Source organism: Bombina bombina, chromosome 8 (genome assembly GCF_027579735.1).
Source record: "Bombina bombina isolate aBomBom1 chromosome 8, aBomBom1.pri, whole genome shotgun sequence".
NCBI lineage: Eukaryota > Metazoa > Chordata > Amphibia > Anura > Bombinatoridae > Bombina > Bombina bombina.
Genome location: NC_069506.1, coordinates 153,834,022 through 153,849,574, shown reverse-complemented (window position 1 = coordinate 153,849,574; position 15,553 = coordinate 153,834,022). Strand labels below are relative to the sequence as shown.

General features: G+C 38.7%; 1 protein-coding gene across 1 annotated transcript in view; it reads right to left on the bottom strand.

Annotated features, from left to right (window-relative positions):
* Positions 1-15,553, bottom strand: part of LOC128638599 (sulfotransferase 2B1) — an 89,391-nt gene that overhangs the window by 15,097 nt on the left and 58,741 nt on the right. Inside the window, exon 6 of the mRNA XM_053690653.1 lies at positions 4,156-4,336. Within this exon, the coding sequence (XP_053546628.1) occupies positions 4,156-4,336 (181 nt within the window). The remainder of the gene's footprint in view (positions 1-4,155; positions 4,337-15,553) is intronic.

The window sequence follows — 15,553 nt, the reverse complement described above, 5'->3', positions numbered from 1 at the left end:
AACCGTTATGGCTAAATAAAAATGTGTTAAGAGAAATTAGGAAAAAATGTAGGGCATTTAAATTATTAAAAGAAAATAGTACAGACTCAACATACAATATTTATAAGGAATGTAAAAAAGCATGCAAAAAAGCAATCAAATTAGCCAAAATTGAAAATGAAAAATTAATTGCCAAGGATTCTAAGTCTAACCCTAAAAGGTTCTTTAAGTACATAAATATCAAAAAATCTAAGAAGGATAATATAGGTACATTAAAATGCGTGGAGGGAAGCATGATAAATAATGACAGGGAGAAGGCTGAGGTACTAAACCAGTTTTTTTCTTCAGTATACACAAGAAAGGAACCATTCAATGATACTTTGGAACAGAATAGAACATGCCAGTCCATACCACTAACTGGGTTTTGTTTAGAGGATATCAGGAAAAAACTGGAAAATATTAAGGTAAATAAAACTCCAGGCCCAGATGGAATACACCCAAGGGTGTTAAGGGAACTTAGCACTGTTATAGACAAACCTTTACTCTTAATTTTTCAAGACTCATTATCCTCAGGCATGGTACCCCAGGATTGGCGTAAAGCTGATGTGGTGCCACTCTTCAAAAAGGGAAGCAGGGATGATCCAGGAAGCTATAGACCAGTTAGTCTGACATCAATAGTGGGGAAGATATTTGAAGGCATTATAAGGGATTATATTGATGAGCATATTCGTGTAAACAAGATTATGAGTTCTAATCAGCATGGCTTTAGGAGAAATAGATCATGTCAAACTAATCTAATTAGATTCTACGAGGAAGCAAGTAAAAATATAGATAAAGGGGAATCAATTGATGTGATATACTTAGATTTTGCAAAGGCATTTGATACAGTGCCACATGAGAGATTAATGCACAAAATTAAGGGACTGGGAATAGCTGAAAATGTTAGTTAATGGATAAATAGCTGGATAAAAGATAGGGAGCAACGAGTAGTAGTAAATGGATCATACTCAGATTGGACAAAGGTAATCAGTGGCGTCCCCCAGGGATCAGTACTGGGCCCTGTTCTTTTTAATATTTTTATAAATGACTTGGAGCAAGGATTAAATAGCGACATCTCTATTTTTGCAGATGATACTAAGTTAAGTAAGGTCATTAGGTCAGAGCAGGATGAACTCTCTTTACAAAGGGATTTGCTAAAATTAGAACTATGGGCAAGTGAATGGAAAATGAGATTTAATACGGAAAAATGCAAGGTTCTACATTTTGGAAGTAAAAATAAGCAGGCTACGTATTTTTTAAATGGGACAAGACTTAGCCAAACACTGGAGGAAAGGGATTTGGGAGTAGTAATAGATAACAAGCTAAAGATGGGTGCACAATGCAGGGCAGCGGCTTCAAAGGCTAATAAGATACTAGCATGTATTAAAAGAGGCATTGATTCAAGGGAGGAAAGCATAATTCTGTCATTATATAAAGCCCTGGTAAGACCTCACCTTGAGTTTGGAGTGCAGTTCTGGGGACCGATTGCTAAAAAAAGATATTGCAGAACTAGAAAAAGTTCAGAGAAGAGCCACAAAGCTAATAAGGGGATTGGAGAAATTAACCTATGAGGAGAGACTAGCCAAACTGGGTCTGTTTTCTTTAGAAAAAAGGCGCTTGAGAGGTGACATGATTACTTTATATAAATATATTCAAGGCCCATATACAGAGATGGCAGAAGCTCTGTTTATTCCAAGAAAATTGTTTCTGACAAGAGGTCATAATTTAAGGTTTGCAACGGAAACGTTTTTTCACTGTAAGAGCAATAAAATTGTGGAACTCATTACCAAAGGAGGTAGTGAATGCCAATACCATAGATACATTTAAAAATAGTCTGGATAAATTTCTGTATATAAACAAAAATCATGGATACGATTGCTAGTATTAAATGGGTCACATTTTAATGGGGTTATTTAAGCTTAACTGGAGCTTTTTGTAAGTATTTTAGATTTGTATAGGTTGAACTCGATGGACTTCAGTCTTTTTTCAACCTTATCTACTATGTTACTATGTTACTATGTTATAACGCAGTTCCGGTATGTCCGGAACCAGAAGTGACGTAACTTCCGGTAATGATGTGCGGACACGGATAATAACAAACCGCACACGGAATTGGTAATGTGTGAAACAAGAGTTATATGGAATGACATTTTGATGATAAAATGTAATAATGTAAAATATATTGGTGAGTTGTTTGACACGTGGGTTTACCGGATGATGAGTTGGGAAGCTCCCGAATTAGATTTGACATGTGATGAGGTTGCACAATATACCCGGAAGTGAATGTTGTAAACTTCCAGGGTTATACTGACCTATACCGGAAATGATGTAGATTTGGTGCTTTTTCTGACAGGAAGAAGGAGGTACCTGTATGTTTTTTCACTGTATTTAAACACGGTTTGTGTGTATGTTTTGTGTTCTGAAGAAGGGGAGCTTTATTCCCTGAAACGTCAATAAATTTGACTATTTGGTTTGAAGAAATCCTGGTTTGCTTCTAATTTTGCTGCTGATATTGTATTTACACAGAGGAACCGGGTGGTTGACCCCAGGAGGGTGGATTCACATTGGGATTGTTTTGTTTTATATATATATATATATATATATATATATATATATATATATATATATATATATATATATATATATATATATGGGTAAAGTTTGCGGATTTTGAGAATTTGGGCAGTCCTGCTATACCAAATGAGAGTTACCCCATTTGAACTGCATGCATTGCTGCAGATAAAGATCTTAAAATTATCAAACCTAATAAAAATATATACATGCTTGCCCTTAGCTGACTCAAAAGATGCCGATGAACAAATTTTGAGATTTTTTTTCTAAAGTTAAAAAGCTACAGGTTTTTGTGGGATGTGATAATTAATCTTTTTATCTATTTTTTGTAACTTTTTTTTTGTCATTTTAAAATAATTTCTTCATTCTATAAATAAATAACTAGTTGATTCTGTCATCCCCTGAAAGGTACTTTTATTCCACCTCTAGCTTTATTTGGAGGAGCCAACCCAGACTTGTTACAGGACTAGACAAGGCTTGACACAGTAATTTTGTTAGCAATATTGCCATTGTTTTGAAGTTTTTTTTTCTTATTGTCTTTCATAAAGTTAGGAACAGATACAGTATGTGTCAAGGTTTGGCTTGTAAAACCTACAGTGTACAATTCCAATTCTCAGAGCTAAAAAAAAAACACAATCTTCATACTTAAATTACAAGAAAAAGAGGGACAAAAAAATTAAATTTTGCAAACATTTCTTTTTACTATACAGGTAGCCCTCAGTTTACGCCGGGGTTAGGTTCCAGGAGGAATGGTTGTAAATCAAAACTGTTGTAAATTGAAACCCAGTTTATAATGTAAGTCAATTGGAAGTGAGGGGGTTAGGTTCCAGGCCCCTCTCAAAATTGTCATAAGTAACACCTAATACATTATTTTTAAAGCTTTGAAATGAAGACTTTAAATGTTAAGCAGCATTATAAACCTAATAATATAGATTGTATCATCATCAAACTAAGTTTAATGAACAAAAACATTTGCTAAACATCACCTAATAAAATAATCACACAACAGACTGCATCATCATCAAACTAAGTTTAATTAACAAAAACGTTTTTTTACTTGCATTTTTCTGCAATCAGTTCCCTGCATTGTTAGCATGTTAGATAATATTGGTTCTGCACCTATTATATGCATTTCAATCTGGACTAATTAATAGGCAGTTAGGCACCCTCACCTGAAGCTGCTGGACAGGAAGATAATAAGGAAGTGGCTGCTAAATCTTGCTCGATAGCTAATGTCTGCTATGTGTACACAGGTCAATTTCAGGCTGTTAAGTAGCATAACTTTGCTGCAAAACAAGCGGACAGCTCCACCTACTGGCTATTTTAATTAGTGCACTTTGCTTTCCAAAGCTTTTCAATAGCAGTCACATGGCTGGAAAAAAAGGTTGTTATTCTGAAACAGCGCAAATTGAACCGGAGTAAACCGAGGGCCACCTGTACATTGATACATTCTATATTGCAAAATGTTTACTTTCCTTTATTATCCTAAAATATAACATTTCACTTTGAAAGTAAGTTTTCTAAAGCAAATCCATAATGTACGAGTTTATAAAGTTGATAGTTTACCTTTTCGCATAAAGGAACCTTTTCTATGATCCAAGTATTCCAGTGGGGTAAGGCTGTAGTTGGACATTTTATTTTCTTTCATGACTTTGAAAGAGGAATTTTCTACAACTGAGTCAATAGCTGCATCATTAAGTTCCTTTCCTATAAACTTGCAGATTCTCAACACACTGCCCCGCAGGTCCTGAAAAATATATAAAACAAAATAGTAATACAGGTACAAATCCCTGAATCCGGAATTCCAAAATCCCAACATTCTAAAATGCAAATTTTTTAATTAATATTTTTTTTTTAAATCACACATTACTATTTTTCCATGCCTGTAAGTCACAAACCTCTTCTCTGCCTGTGTCTTTGGCTTGGTTTTTGTGTTCTAAAATGCAAATAATAAAATTATAAAATCCAAACAGTAGTCTATATTTATTTAAAACAACAAATATTACCTTTCTGGTTACAGTACAGTACTATTTATACAAATGTATTATACATGTTATGAAAACATAATTTATGTAAGAACTTACCTGATAAATTAATTTCTTTCATATTGGCAAGAGTCCATGAGCTAGTGACGTATGGGATATACAATCCTACCAGGAGGGGCAAAGTTTCCCAAACCTCAAAATGCCTATAAATACACCCCTCACCACACCCACAATTTAGTTTAACGAATAGCCAAGCAGTGGGGTGATAAAGAAAGGAGTAGAAAGCATCAACAAAGGAAATTTGGAAATAATTGTGCTTTATACAAAAAATCATAACCACCATAAAAAGGGTGGACCTCATGGACTCTTGCCAATATGAAAGAAATGAATTTATCAGGTAAGTTCTTACATAAATTATGTTTTCTTTCATGTAATTGGCAAGAGTCCATGAGCTAGTGACGTATGGGATAGCAATACCCAAGATGTGGATCTCCACTCAAGAGTCCCTAGAGAGGGAGGGAATAAAATAAAAACAGCCATTTTCCGCTGAAAAAATTAATCCACAACCCAAAAAATAAGTTTATTTTCATAATTGAAAGAAAAAAACTTAAATCAAAAGCAGAAGAATCAAACTGAAACAGCTGCCTGAAGAAAGAAGCAAATACATCAAAACGGTAGAATTTAGTAAATGTATGCAAAGAGGACCAAGTTGCCGCTTTGCAAATCTGAACAACTGAAGCTTCATTCTTAAAAGCCCACGAAGTGGAGACTGATCTAGTAGAATGAGCTGTAATTCTCTGAGGCGGGGCCTGACCCGACTCCAAATAAGCTTGATGAATCAAAAGTTTCAACCAAGAAGCCAAGGAAATAGCAGAAGCCTTCTGACCTTTCCTAGGAACAGAAAATAAAACAAATAGACTGGAAGTCTTCCTGAAATCTTTAGTAGCTTCCACATAATATTTCAAAGCTCTTAACACATCCAAAGAATGTAAGGATCTTTCCAAAGAATTCTTAGGATTAGGACACAAGGAAGGGACAACAATTTCTCTACTAATGATGTTAGAATTCACAACCTTAGGTAAAAATTGAAAAGAAGTCCGCAAAACTGCCTTATCCTGATAAAAAAATCAGAAAAGGAGACTCACAAGTAAGAGCAGATAGCTCAGAAACTCTTCTAGCAGAAGAGATGGCCAAAAGGAACAACACTTTCCAAGAAAGTAGTTTAATGACCAAAGAATGCATAGGTTCAAATGGAGAAGCCTGTAAAGCTTTCAGAACCAAATTAAGACTCCAAGGAGGAGAAATTGATTTAATAACAGGCTTAATACGAACTAAAGCCTGTACAAAACAGTGTATATCAGGAAGTATAGCAATCTTTCTGTGAAATAAAACAGAAAGATCAGAGATTTGTCCTTTCAAGGAACTTGCAGACAAACCCTTATCCAAACCATCATGAAGAAACTGTAAAATTCTAGGAATTCTAAAAGAATGCCAGGAGAATTTATGAGAAGAACACCATGAAATGTAAGTCTTCCAAACTCTATAATAAATCTTTCTAGAGACAGATTTACAAGCTTGTAACATAGTATTAATCACTGAGTCAGAGAATCCTCTATGACTTAGAACTAAGTGTTCAATTTCCATACCTTCAAATTTAATGATTTGAGATCCTGATGGAAAAACGGACCTTGAAATAGTAGGTCTGGCCGTAACGGAAGTGGCCAAGGCGGGCAACTGGACATCCGAACCAGATCCACATACCAAAATCTGTGTGGCCATGCTGGAGCCAGCAGCAGCACAAATGATTGTTCCATGATGATTTTGGAGATCACTCTTGGAAGGAGAACTAGAGGCGGGAAAATGTAAGCAGGATGATAACACCAAGGAAGTGTCAGCGCATCCACTGCTTCCGTCTGTACATCCCTGGACCTGGACAGGTATCTGAGAAGTTTCTTGTTTAGATGAGAGGCCATGAGATCTATCTCTGGAAGACCCCACATCTGGACAATCTGAGAAAATACATCTGGATGGAGAGACCACTCCCCTGGATGTAAAGTCTGGCGGCTGAGATAATCCGCCTCCCAATTGTCTACACCTGGGATATGTACCGCAGAGATTAGACAGGAGCTGGATTCCGCCCAAGCAAGTATCCGAGATACTTCTTTCATAGCTTGGGGACTGTGAGTCCCACCCTGATGATTGACATATGCCACTGTTGTGATATTGTCTGTCTGAAAACAAATGAACGGTTCTCTCTTTAACAGAGGCCAAAACTGAAGAGCTCTGAGAATTGCACGGAGTTCTAAAATATTTATTGGTAATCTCGCCTCTTGAGATTTCCAAACCCCTTGTGCTGTAAGAGATCCCCAAACAGCTCCCCAACCTGAAAGAGTTGCATCTGTTGTGATCACAGTCCAGGTTGGCCGAACAAAAGAAGACCCTTGAACTAAACGATGGTGATCTATCCACCATGTCAGAGAGTGTCGTAGATTGGGATTTAAGGATATTAATTGTGATATATTTGTATAATCCCTGCACCATTGGTTCAGCATACAAAGCTGTAGAGGTCTCATGTGAAAATGAGCAAAGGGGATCGCGTCCAATGCTGCAGTCATGAGACCTAAAACTTCCATGCACATAGCCACTGAAGGGAATGACTGAGACTGAAGGTGCCGGCAGGCTGCAACCAATTTTAAACGTCTCTTGTCTGTTAGAGACAGTCATGGACACTGAATCTATCTGGAAGCCTAAAAAGGTGACCCTTGTCTGAGGAATCAAGAAACTTTTTGGTAAATTGATCCTCCAACCATGTTTCCGAAGAAACAACACTAGTTGATTCATGTGAGATTCTGCAGTACGTAAAGACTGAGCTAGTATTAAGATATCATCCAAATAAGGAAACACCGCAATACCCTGTTCTCTGATTACAGAGAGTAGGGCACCCAGAACCTTTGAGAAGATTATTGGAGCTGTTGCTAGGCCAAATGGAAGAGCAACAAATTGGTAATGCTTGTCTAGAAAAGAGAATCTCAGAAACTGATAATGTTCTGGATGAATCTGAATATGAAGGTATGCATCCTGCATGTCTATTGTGGACATATAATGTCCTTGCTGAACAAAAGGCAAAATAGTCCTTATAGTCACCATCTTGAAAGTTGGTACTCTTACATAACGATTCAAAATTTTCAGATCCAGAACTGGTCTGAATAAATTTTCCTTTTTTGGGACAATGTATAGATTTGAATAAAACCCCAAACCTTGTTCCTGAAGAGGAACTGGCATGATTACCCCTGAAGACTCCAGGTCTGAAACACACTTCAGGAAAACCTGAGCTTTTACTGGATTTGCTGGGATACATGAGAGAAAAAATCTTCTCACAGGAGGTCTTACTCTGAATCCTATTCAATACCCTTGAGAGACAATGCTCTGAATCCATTGATTTTGGACAGATTTTATCCAAATATCCTTGAAAAACCTTAATCTTCCCCCTACCAGCTGAGCTGGAATGAGGGCCGCACCTTCATGCGGACTTAGGGGCTGACTTTGGTTTCCAAAATGGCTTGGATTTATTCCAATTTGAGGAAGGCTTCCAATTGGAAGCAGATTCCTTGGGGAGAGGATTGAGTTTTTGTTCCTTTTTCTGACGAAAGGAACGAAAATGGTTAGAAGCCTTAGATTTACCCTTAGGTTTTTTATCCTGAGGCAGAAAAACTCCCTTTCCCCCAGTGACAGTTGAAATAATAGAATCCAACTGAGAACCAAATAAATTATTACCTTGGAAAGAAAGAGATAGTAATCTAGATTTAGATGTCATATCAGCATTCCAAGATTTAAGCCACAAAGCTCTTCTAGCTAATATAGCTAAAGACATGGATCTAACATCAATTTTGATAATATCAAAAATGGCATCACAAATAAAATGATTAGCATATTGCAGAAAGTGAATGATGCTAGATAAGTCAGAATCTAATTCCTGTTGCGCTAAATTCTCCAACCAGAAAGTTGATGCACCTGCAACATCAGCCAAAGAAATTGCAGGTCTAAGAAGATGACCTGAATATAAATAGGCCTTCCTTAGATAAGATTCAAGCTTCCTATCTAAAGGATCCTTAAAGGAAGTACTATCTTCTATAGGAATAGTGGTAGGTTTAGCAAGAGTAGAAATAGCCCCATCAACTTTGGGGATTTTTTCCCAAAACTCTATAGATTTTGCTGGTAAAGGATACAATTTTTTTAACCTTGAAGAAGGAATAAAAGAACTACCTGACTTATTCCATTCCTTAGAAATCATATCATAAATAGCCTCAGGAATAGGAAAAACCCCTGGAGAAACCACAGGAGGTTTAAAAACAGCATTTAAACGTTTATTAGACTGAACGTCAAGAGGACTGGTTACCTCAATATCCAAAGTAATTAACATTTCTTTTAATAAAGAACGCATATACTCTATTTTAAATAAATAAGTAGATTTGTCAGTGTCAATGTCTGAGGAAGGATCTTGTGTATCAGATAGATCCTCATCAGAAGAGGATAAATTATTATGTTGTTGGTCAATTGAAATTTCATCAACTAACTCAGAAGCTTTAAAAGACCTTTTACGTTTATTAGAAGGTGGAAATGCAGACAAAGCCTTCAAGATAGAATCAGAAACAAATTCTTTAAAATTTACAGGTATATCATGCACATTAGAAGTTGAAGGAACTGCAACTGGATACACTATCTGCATGTAAAAGTTTTTCATGACAACTATTACAAATGACATTCAGCGAAATAATTTCAACAATTTTACAACAAATGCACTTAGCTTTGGTAGAACCGATGTCAGGCAGCAATGTTCCAGCAGAAACTTCTGAGGCAGGATCAGATTGAGACAACTTGCAAAATGTAAGAGAAAAGACAACATATAAAGCAAAATTAGGCCTCTGATAGAGAAAAAAGCAAGAGACAAACATCAATGGGGTATTGAAATAATGAAAAAGTTTGGCGCCAAGTATGACGCACAAACATAACCTAAACTTTTTTGGCACCAAAAATAACCGGAAATGACACACTTGCGTCACTAATGATGCAACCGTGTGAAAGGTCTCGGCGCCAAGTATGACGCCGGAAATGACGAAGTTGCGCCATAGACGTATTTTTCTGCACCAAAAATATTTTCGCGCCAAGAATGACGCAATAAAGTTTACCATTTGACGCACCCGCGGGCCTAATGCCGCCCGCAATTTGCAAGAAGTAGTCAATTGAAAAAAGCCTAAACCCCAGGTAAGAAAAAAATTTCTTTAAAAGATGTTTATATTTCCCAAACATGAAACTGACAGTCTGAAGAAGGAAATACATGAACCTGACTCATGGCAAATATAAGTACAATACATATATTTAGAACTTTATATAAATGCATAAAGTGCCAAACCATAGCTGAGGTGTCTTAAGAAATAAAAACATACTTACCCAAAGACACCCATCCACATATAGCAGATAGCCAAACCAGTACTGAAACAGTTATCAGTAGAGGTAATGGTAAATTGAGAGTATATCGTCGATCTGAAAAGGGAGGTAGGAGATGAATCTCTACGACCGATAACAGAGAACATATGAAATAGACCCCACGTTAGGGAAATCATCGTATTCAATAAGTGATACTCCCTTCACGTCCCTCTGACATTCGCTGTACTCTGAGAGGAATCGGGCTTCAACAATGCTGAGAAGCGCATATCAACGTAGAAATCTTAGCACAAACTTACTTCACCACCTCCATAGGAGGCAAAGTTTGTAAAACTGAATTGTGGGTGTGGTGAGGGGTGTATTTATGAGGTTTGGGAAACTTTGCCCCTCCTGGTAGGAATGTATATCCCATACGTCACTAGCTCATGGACTCTTGCCAATTACATGAAAGAATCTACCTTTAGGTTACATGTATAAGCTGTATGTGCATAGTGCCTAAAGGACATACGATATTGCTGTTTACACTTTGTTCCATCCCCTCTCCAAACTGTCCCATTTTACAGATGCAAATATTCCAAAATGCAAAATATGCCGAAATCCAGACCTTTCCTGGTTCCAAGCAGTTTGTGTTAAGGCTTTTATTCTTGTATATTATTAATGTATGTGTGTGACGACCAAGGTTAACCAACCCTGCGCCAGTCACTTGTTTGGCACAGAAAGGGTTATCAGACCCCTTTCTACTGTCACTAATGTGTCACCGACTAGCCACTCCAGGCAAGCATGTGACTTATTTCAGTGGGTGCAAGGGTTAACAACAGTCTGCGCTAGACTTAGAAAAAATGCCCAAAACTCCCCTTTTATGCCACCCACAATAAAATAAAACTATATCTAGCTGCCACCACTTAAGATTATATGATATGGAAAATCTTAAGGAAAACCCAGAAAATTACAAATGAAATCCCAGATTACAATTTAGCAAAAAATAACCTAAAATCACAGTACTAATACTACCAGTCTTAATACTACCAGTCTCTTTCAGTACCATGGTTCAAATATTAGACAAAGGCCAAAGCTTAATAAATGAAGGTTTATTATGCGAAAAATTAGCAAAATGCATTAATAATAAAAAGATATTAACAAATAGAATTACACAAGCAAACAGCAGAACCTTTATACTTCACTAGTGTTGGTATTTGTGCCAGGTAGATTGGCAGGAAAAGATGGTCTCTCACTCTGTTGGTATACAGCCTCCCATGTAAGAAGAACAACTTTACATGTTAAAACACAAAACTTTATGTAATGTTTAGGAGATCAGGTTGCTTGCCCCTGCCTCTTTGCAGGGGCTAGGAAGCCCCCTATCTTTTACGACAGGCAATAAACTCTAAGTCTTTGCCTGAAATGATAGAACACATTATAATTTCTGCTAGGTAAATCTAGTGCATGTATACAGAGAGGCAATACCTTAGGGATATGGTGAGGAGTATTTTGATCCCATACCCCATATATATTGCATTTTTTATGTTCCTGAAACATTATTTCTGATAAAAGCACTTATTTACAGAGCGGGCTGTCCTATCACTGACTCCAGTGTAGTCCCTGGATTGAGGCTCTGTGTTCTATCATGCCCTCTGCTGAAAGTTTGGGCCATAAAGGTCTCTTCTGTGTATATTACCAAGTATTTATGAGGGGTCTGGCATATCAAAGAAATCGTATGCACACAAACACAGCAACACAGTTCTTCTTAAAAAACAAACAACTGCTGTTAACACAAAACTACAGAAAATGAACCCCTTAGGATCTCAATCATGAGGTATTTGTGACAACGTGTCATTACAAATAAGGACCAACAGTACTAAATGTACATCATTTTATGTAATTGGCATTGACATCTTAATGCCTCTAGGCATGAGTTAATTTGTTACTCCCTGGCATTTTTTACCCAGTACTGCTTAATGTCTAGCCTGCCCTTCCCGTATTTCTTTTTACTCTCAGAAATAAATACTACATTTATATACATGATACTAGATAATCATATTTGCAATTTGTGTGCTACCATAAGCCAAAATCTTTGTAATTTTTGGAAATAAAACAGATATCAAGCGGGGGCGGAGCCTGGCCACGCAGGGACATGGCTGCTTAATTTCTGGCTCCTAAGCCCTGTGCCTGATTTCAACTGTATAACATGAAGGGATCCCTCTAAAACTTTATACCAACTGGAGTACAGGAGCGACAGTAATCCCTGCACGAGATTCCCGCAGCATAAGGAGCATTAAGCAGAGGTTTTCTACCACGGAGATTGCGGCCTGTCTGAACTGGGCAGCGTGCGGACAATACTACTCCCTATATCGACCTGTCACACGCCTCTACAGACGCAGTGGTGCCCGCTTCCTCGCACCTGACCACCAGGATAACACCTTCCCGACACGTACCGCTAGTCAAGGAGACACCAGGCATCCTCCCGACGGCCATCACTCACAGCGGTTACGCAGGCGAGCCGTAGCGGTCCTTCGTCCACGCAGTGCCTTAACACATGAGACGGCGGCCTGTGCACTGAGGTGATAAGTGGCGGACCCGAGCTGCAGAGATCCGGTAAAAAGGGAGGCCCGCTCGGGTGGTTGTAGGCGCACACATTCTGGATAAGGGCCTCACACACGTGGCGACCTAGCCACCCTCTGTATCACCGGGGCCTGTAGATGATCCCTATACACAAAGGGGATCGCTATATAGTTGTGCAGCAAACCCAGCACATTACGTTACTATAGTTTTTAAGACTGCAGAACTACTGTACATGGGCTGCACAGGCAGGTTTAAATAGAAGCTTGTGAATATAAAAAGGTGCGGTGTGGGACACATCTATTACTACACAAAGTGCAGCACGTAGCTCATAAGAAGATATTGACACACCTTGCACCCAACTTCAGAGTGTTCTCCCTGTACATTTTGTCTCTGCTTAAGCACGTTTACTTACAATGTCCAACAGAAAACATAACAAAAGTGAAAAAGGCCCTAAAAGCGCCAGCTTGACCAGTTTCCTAAAAATGTCCAACACCTGCTCTGACCAAACACTTGCTGAAACCACACCGCAGGCCCCTTCACCATTAACTACATCAAGTTTAATATCTGACGTGCAACCCCAAGAACCTCTAACTAGGGGTGACTTAAATGTAATTTCTTCAAAAGCTGACATTAACATCGTTCTAACAGAGATGAGGTCTTTGTTTGGTGATTTAAAGAAAGACTTCCAACAAATCAGCCAGCAGGTCAACACCTTGGAAAACAAACAGAACACTCTGCAAGCCCAAGCTAACTCTAACACACAAAGAGCCTTTGAGCAAGAGGGAGACATTCAATTTCTAATGTCCAGAGTTGAAGATCTTGATAATAGGGGGAGAAGGAACAATTTGCGTATCAGGGGGGTACCGGAGTCAGTGAATAATATAGCTATAGAGGGCTATTTACAAGACTTATTCCGCACCATCAAAGGAACGCCAAGCTCCCCTGATATCCCTCTAGAAAGAGCACACCGGGCCCTTCGCCCATAACCCTCCCCCAAAGCTCCCCCGAGGGACATTATCATCAAGTTTTTAAGCTATAAAGATAAGGACACCATTGCTCAAAAAGCTCGCACCATCAAGGATCTTACACATGCTCGCATACCTATTCAGGTCTTCTTGGACTTGAGCCACATCACCCTGCAAAAAAGAAGGGACCTCAGGTTCATTACCAGTGTCCTACAGCGCCACAAAATTCAATATAAATGGGGATTTCCTGTGTGCCTCATAGCCACACGCAATGGGAAGCAGGCCATGTACAGGACCCAAGCGGATCTTCCAGATTATTGCAAAATACTGGACGTGGACATTCCCACGCCTGATGAAGAAGAACCTCATTAGAGTGCTTGCAAATCACCAGACGCTAGTAGGGACAAATAACACAAGCTGTATAGGACAGTCCCTTGATACCAGTCGCACATTCCCAATATGGTTTATATAGAATTCAGATAAGTATTGCTCTTGTTATGTTGCACTATTTCTCTAGCTGGTCCTTTTGTTTATTCCCTCTCATGTTATACTGTTCCTATGGACCAACTCATTAGAGCCATAAGCAACTACTCCTTTGTTTAACAGTAGTTTCATTTAAATATAATATTTCTAATTACACCATGGTAGCCTACGGCTGTAGTTTGAGGCCCTTTGGCCCTAGACTCAGGAATCTCTACTTCAGTATGGGAGGTGTTGCTTACTAACCTAAAACCTCCTCGTTAGAGGCTCCTCCTGGACTAGCATCAAATAGACATTGAGATGGGAGACCAGCTAAGATACCTGGGTACCATACTATAACGGGTCTTCAGGCCCTCTGGTTTTTATTTCTGTTCTTTCTCTCTTTATTTCAATGTCTACTGTACTGTATCATTATGGAATGTATTTACGCTAACCGTTTATTGTTTTAAAGGGGGAGCGGGTGGTGTCCTCAGTCTTCTCTGTTTTCATATGTTGTTAGGATATTGCAATATGACTCACCCCTCCTGCCTGGCCCCCTAAACTACTTAGGCACCAATCTTTTCATCCCCAGCAGAGTGCTAGTAACATATTAGATGCCAAAACAGATAAGAAATGCTAGCTCTGTGGTTAGCCCCTTGCTACCTGTTGACTATGCCTAATGAGATCTATATAATGCCCAGTTGGGTCTCATCCTGGGTGAGCTGCATTATTTTTCTAACCTGTTCACTTGTTTACCCACCTCTAGGTTTTTCTAAACTTGCGGCCCAACTTATTGAAGCTGTTAGCTATCACCTCTCTACTTCACCGTACTCCCATATGGAACTAGAGCTCTCATGTAACACCTAGGTGTTCAACAGCTGAATTAGGAGACCTCCTGATCCCAAGCCCTGGTACCTTTATTAAACATAGATGTTGTAGCGTATTATCTTCAGCTTCCTCCATAAAGACCCCTTCGGGACTAGTTACATATAGTTACCAAAACGGGAGGATAACCAGATTACCCAGGATCCACCCTATACTGGGCCCCTGAACTTTGCTGTTTTCATTTATTTTTTCTCCCTTCATCTCAATGTCATTTGTCTTATGCTGTAATAGAATGTATCAATGCTGAATGTATATATGTTTTAAGTTGGGAACAGGGGGGGGTTATCAGTTTTGCCTGTTGTAATATTTTGATGGGACACTATAACATGTATTGTCCTCCTAGTTTAACCTCCTGTACTATCCAGGCACTATTCTTTTTTCTACTGGATACGCTATATCCCTTCTCATTACCTCCTATTTTCTTACTCTAACTCTATCAGGCACAGGGATACTCATCCCATTTTCTCTGATACTCTTTCATTTTCTTTCCCACTCCCTTTGTAAGGAGAACCAAGGTTGTCAGCACTCTAAAGTGCACATCTTATATCTTGGCTTTTCCAGACACTCCCTTTCGTTAGGGCCCTGTGTATAACCCACTCTCAATCTCCTTGATCCCTTCCTTGTTACTTTTACTCTCTACCTCCCCTATTTCCCGTCACCCCAAGCCCTTAC